At 41.4% G+C, this 6,000-nt stretch overlaps 1 protein-coding gene across 1 annotated transcript in view; it reads right to left on the bottom strand.

Moving 5' to 3' along the window:
• Positions 1-510: 510 nt before the first annotated feature.
• Positions 511-6,000, bottom strand: part of ARMC3 (armadillo repeat containing 3) — a 70,885-nt gene continuing 65,395 nt past the window's right edge. Inside the window, exons 18-19 of the mRNA XM_063147620.1 lie at positions 4,093-4,255; positions 511-976 (exon numbers count right to left, since the gene is read on the bottom strand). Of these exons, the coding sequence (XP_063003690.1) occupies positions 767-976; positions 4,093-4,255 (373 nt within the window). The 3' untranslated portion in view covers positions 511-766. The remainder of the gene's footprint in view (positions 977-4,092; positions 4,256-6,000) is intronic.

Below are 6,000 nucleotides of genomic sequence, written 5' to 3'. Positions count from 1 at the left end.
ATAGATTCTAAGTTTTCAGTGACTGTGGATCCCCTAAAAGATTTCTGTGGGTGAAACTAATTACACCACTGCAGTTCCATACATTGTAGCGATGCATTTCATATTCCTCCATAATTATATTGCCAGGAAGTATCTAAGTTAGTAGCTGCCCTGGGGAAATTGTATGGAGTCATATAAAAAATGGGCAGAAGGCATTATTTGATCTTTGGACACACACCAGGGTTGTAATCCAGGCAGCATCAATTTGTGGTATGTCAGTCCTTTTGTTCATGAAACCAGTGCCTAGCACTATGGCTAATACTTCATGTTGTGGTTGGCATCAATAGCAACATTGTCATATCAACAGTTGAATGACTCTTGTCAAAACACAATAAAATGAATGATAGCTTCTTCTAATAGGACAAACTTAGCTTCATATTGCTAATAATCCTCTTATTGCTATATGGAATTTTAAAACACAGCCTATGAACATTAATTAGCCACCACTTTTACTTTTTTTGATATCTGCCTTTTATTCCAAAAGATACACCAAATACATGAGTTAGACTTGTTCTAAAATTCAGAGTGATGCCTAAAGACTTTTCTGAGAGTCATAAATTAGAGTTTCAGTAGGAAAATAAAAGACCCAAAGACCCGTCTAAATTGGTCAGGGCATCTAAAAGCACACAGCCCAGCTTTGAAAATAAGCCCTACAAACGTCTCTACACAGATTTAATAAAACTAACTGACAAGCCTCTTTTGAATTCAAAACACTATGAAAAAATAATTAAATACGTCGATAGTGATCTGCCTCTGGACTTCCTTCTTTCATCAGGCAGCCTGGCTGGTACATGACATCTACAATAAACAGTTGAGGAGGAAGCAGAAGTCCAGGTATTCCTAATGGAGAATCATCAACTAATTTCACTTCATTCCATGCTCTGTTGTACTCGCCGCGGACTAAGTTGCAACCAATGCCAATTCGGTCCGCAAGAACCTATGGAAAGAAGTAATAGGATGACAATACCCTTTATTTTTATTACATGAATAGACTGCCTTATTGCCAATGCACTCAAGGTGGCTCACACTTTAAAGCAGTACTTTGCAATTTAATAGAACATGATACGAAAGAAAAAGGTACAGGGAGGGAAGAAAAAAATCAGCAAAACCAAGTTCTGTGTCCACTGTATGAGATAATTCCGGGAGGAGAGAGGAGCCAAATATCAGTTGATCTGAACCAGGCCAATGAAGGGGGCCTCTCTGCCTGGCCTCTCTTTCTGAGGCAGCCGGGAGGAATGAATGGCTGCAGGCGGCAGAGAGTTCTTGGAAGGGAGAATCAGCTTCAAAGGGCAGGCCCATATGTTCAGAATAGACATTTGGTATATGCCCGGGTGACTATTGGTCAGTTTATACATTCATTAGAATGCTGTAGTAATTTCTATCCCTGGACTATACCACTTCAGACTGCAGATGGGGGATTGCCTGTTTGAATGCCCTCCGTGTAAACAAAAATAAAACTGTGCACATAGACACCTAGTACTTCTTTATATGCTATTTTTCTATGTGTGGGAAGGTGGGTTTTTTTCTATTTATAAGGGGAAATTCCTTCCCTCTCCCACATACACATTGCACCTTAAAGTGAAACAATGTGTTACTTCTAGGTTTTCTTTTCAAATTGGGTCTGTACTACACAGGAGGAGGGTGGTGGTGGGCAGCCTCCAACCTAAGCAATAGTTAGCAAAGAGTTCTCTTCAGGGAAGGCCTTGTTATCCATGCTACATCCTGCAAAGTCCCATCTGGCAGCAATGTGGTATGGGCCTTCTCTGTGGTGGCCCCCTTCCTTTGGAATCACTTCCCCTTTGTGATACTTCAGGTGCTGGCAATAATTAGCTTTCAAAGATAATTAAAAACTTACTTGTTTACAGTGGATTTTCCCAACCATTAACTTGTCTAAATGTTTTTGTCTTTATATAGTGATATATTTGCTGTAAACCACTTTGAGATGTTTAAGATTGGAAGCAGTGTATAAATACTTTAAAGGGAAAAAAAGAAAGGAAGAGAGAGGTGAGTGAAGCTAATACAATTCCTTTCCCCCTTACTTTCATCATTGTTAGTGTTGTGAGTGTGAGGACTGGACCTAGCACCTTTGCAAATGCACCCCAAAAGACAAGGGAACAGATTCGGAGTCAGACAGGGAGAGGGAGGCAGAAGGCATTCTCAATCTGCCAAGGCTGCAGGAGGATGGTGAGAATAACAGTGCCAAAAAGGAGAAAGCCCAGCTGCAGCCTAATCATGCGGATGGCAAACAGGTTAAGGCCTCTGAATCCATAGGAACACAGGCTCCTAAAGACGAGGAGGAGGTAGGAATATGAGTTCCCAGCATCAGGCATCAGTTGAAAACAGTGGGGCAACGTAGGGTCATGAGATGTTCCAAGAGATTGGCAGCTACGGAGGCAACGCCCTGGAAATACCCACCTTGAGGGTGGGATGTAGTAGACCACTCAGGCTGAGAAGGGAAGTCTGTAGTAGCCAGTGGCAGTTTCATAGCGACTCTCTTTCATAGTGCCTTAACCCAGGTGACTAACAGAAGTCTATGCAATCCCGTATTATGCAAAGTCTTTTAGAAAAATCTCTAATGGGTGCTTGAGGATACGTCTGTATCCCAAAGTGATGCTTGTTTGCTTGTAGTTTGCATAATAAAAGTAATTGACTGGAAATAGGACTTGAGTGACTGTTAATAAAGCCAGGGGCCAGGTGTCTGACAGTGAGCTATTTCTAACTTTCTGTTCCTATGGGAGGAGGCCTTTGCACAACAAGAAGATTTTTTGGTCTTCTTTTGGAGTTCCCTTGAGTATGTAGAAATCCCTATCTTGTCTCTGGGATGTCCCCGTTTCACCATTTGAGTAGTTGGCACAGGGCCGTTAAATATATTTACTGTTAAAGAGAACAATGCATGTAGGGAAAGTAGCATTTTTAATATGTAATATTTATACAGTGCTTTTCCTAAGTTCCCACTACCTCCTAAGTTCTCTTCCAAAGTTCCGCTTCGACTCTGTCCACCTGATTACGCCAAGCCTGTTTTGTGAAGGACTAGCAACGTGGACAGGTCTCTACTACTTGTCCCTCTCCTAGGCACAATAGATAGATGGAATGTCTGTCAGTGGAAGGGCATTTAACCCCCCACCCACACACCCACACACGTCATACATTTATGAAAAGGGGCTTTTGAGGCCACACCTCTGAGGCGCAAAAGAGATCGCTAACTAAAATAAATAAAAGGTAACAGTAAAGAGAGAAAACGATAGCAGAATAAGAACAGATAGAATAAAAGTCCAAAAGAATAAACCTCAGCTGGCTTTCCAGAAAAAAAATGCAGTCTCTAGAGGCACTGATCCTAACAAAATCCGCACAATGGCAGTCAAAGAAAAACTGAGGGAATAAGCGGGAGCCTGCTAGGGACACGCACACTGGGACTGTAGGGGAAGGGCTCCTGCCAAAATTCCTCAGCTATGGAATGTTCCTGAAACAAGGTTCCGGACAAGCACAATGCCCATGGATGTGATGCACAGAGACCACAAAGAAGAACTTGCATTGTTATCTTCATATTGCAGACAGGGAACTGAGGCTGAGAAACAGGGGCTCGCCCCCCGTGAGTTTACGGCTGAATACGCCAGAGAGCTCCGGCTATTGGGCGGTATAGAAATGTAATAAATAAATAAATAATAAATAAATAATTGAGATTTCTGACCTGGGTGCACTTCCAAGTCACAGCACCACAGCATTTCTCAAACATGGTATTTTTGTTTTCAGTGTAGTATCATATTAGCTTTGCTCATATCTCTTCACATTAGCTACATGGGCTATTTTAAATGCTGCTCATAGCTAGAATACTTACAGGACAGGGATGCGTGTCTTTGTTTGATGGGAAATCAATACTGACTCAATTCAAAATGACTATAAAGTACACAAATAAATAAGGTTTTAACACCACTGTAGCAAGTTTCTATTTAAGCCAATATATGTTAGCTTGGACTGTCTGTTCATTAAAATTAAACTTGTGCAAATATAACAGCACTTTTGTAATCAGATAGATGGCTAAATAATTTGCTTTACCTTGAAAAGCAAAGCCCTGTGGTAGAAGGTCCCTTTGTTGACCCTCCCAACAGGTACCACGTTGCATTTGAGTTCAAATTCAATTTCACTTATATGAAGTTCCCAGCTGAATTCATGCAACTTGTCTCTTTCGATTGGACCACCCATCTTGCCTGCAACAAACCTGTTTTAAAACACAACAAGATGAACTACGCCAACCATTGTCATAATATTTCTCTGGCTTAACAATGGCACTGCTTGTACATGAATATTTGTTTAGTGTTTACGATGGATCCATTTCAAGATCCTAGTCAGTAATGATGTGTATATTTCTGAATAGCAGTGGCAGGTGATAAACAACAGAAGGGCACGCCATCACCTCTTTGTAAAGGTCTGTGGCTGGTGGCAACAGAATACTGTCTGGACTACATAGATTGTGGTCTGATTATGTCCTTGTATTCCAACACATTGTGAGTAGGTTGTAGGATAGTGATGCGCAAAGAAGGCCCTCCCATTTTTGTAACCCCATCCACTGTCTGTGAAAGTGGAGGGGCGTTCTTAAGCAACATTCTTAGGGGACAAATGAAAGTTCAAAAATTTTCAGAGGTAGGGCGGCTTATCAATAAAGGCAGGGATGACTGTCTTTTTTTAAAAAATGTATTTTCTCTCTTTAACATACTTTTCCCATGCTGCAGTAGGCAGCCATGCAGGCCACCATATCCCCCCACAATGCATTACTTGGAATTATGCTACATCAAGACATAGCATTGCTCCAGATGCATTGTTGGAAAAAAGATGGCAGCCCACACTGGTCACAGCTGCTCTACATGGCTTGAAACAGCACGGGAAAGGTATGCTGAAGAAAGAAAAGTAAAAAGAAAAGAAACAGACGTTGCTGTACCCGCTTTTACTGGTAAGCATTTTTGCCTCCAAACATTTTAAGACTTTTGCCTGCCTCCTAAAAACAATTCTACAACCAGTTTCACAGACCTGACACACACGCAAATACACACAAAATGGTTGAAAAATTTCCAAGCAAAATCTTCGAATAGTGCTGTTAATAGGCCTTTCCACCACAGTCTGGAAAGACAGGAGAACTAGGGAGAGATGTTTTGGCTGTTTGTATACAACCCGAGACTTGGAATCTCTAGTCTGTTTTGCTTTTCAAGAATAAAGGTGTGGGGTCTATTTCTACGAGCCAATTTGTATTTTACATAAGCAATGTTTCCGCTTACGTTTTTACTCCACATGAGGCGCACAAGGCCCCATACATGGTTCTTCCACTCCCATTTTAATTCCGACAATCCTGTGAGATAGGTTAGGCCAGGAAGAATGAAGAGCCCAAGGTAATCCAGTAAATATCACAGATAGGTATGTAACCTCCTAGTCAAGTGGCTCCCAACTTTGGGTTCCCAGATGGTGCTGGACAACAATTCCCAGCATTCCCAGATAGCATGGGCAATTGTCAGGGATGGTGTGAATTGTAGTATAACATTTGGGGATCCAAGGTTAGGAACTACTGGACTAATCCAACCACTGCGTCCCATTGGCTTTCATTTGGTTCCACTGGGCTACTTCCCACATCATTCTCATAGCGGTTGTAGGAAGCAATCACAAGGACTGGGCAATTCTATGTGGATAGTTTGCATATCAGCACTGCCAATGTAGCCATGCAGAAACAGCTTCCACACAGGTAAGGTATGAAATTGTCCTTCGTTTCTTAATATACAAGGATACAAATTCTGAATGCCAAATAAAAATGTATCACACTTGTCATAGCTGCTTTTATTTTTATTATTCTGGTTCTAGGAATACGCTGATTATTGTTGGACAGATTAAAATGCTAATGCTGTTCCTTGTACATCAGGCAGTTGTGTTATCTTTATGCACCAAGCAGTGCTGGCTGTTTCTAGATATCATTTCATTGTG

This window comes from Elgaria multicarinata, chromosome 1 (assembly GCF_023053635.1).
Source record: "Elgaria multicarinata webbii isolate HBS135686 ecotype San Diego chromosome 1, rElgMul1.1.pri, whole genome shotgun sequence".
Classification (NCBI taxonomy): domain Eukaryota; kingdom Metazoa; phylum Chordata; class Lepidosauria; order Squamata; family Anguidae; genus Elgaria; species Elgaria multicarinata.
This window is presented reverse-complemented; position numbering and strand designations above follow the sequence as displayed.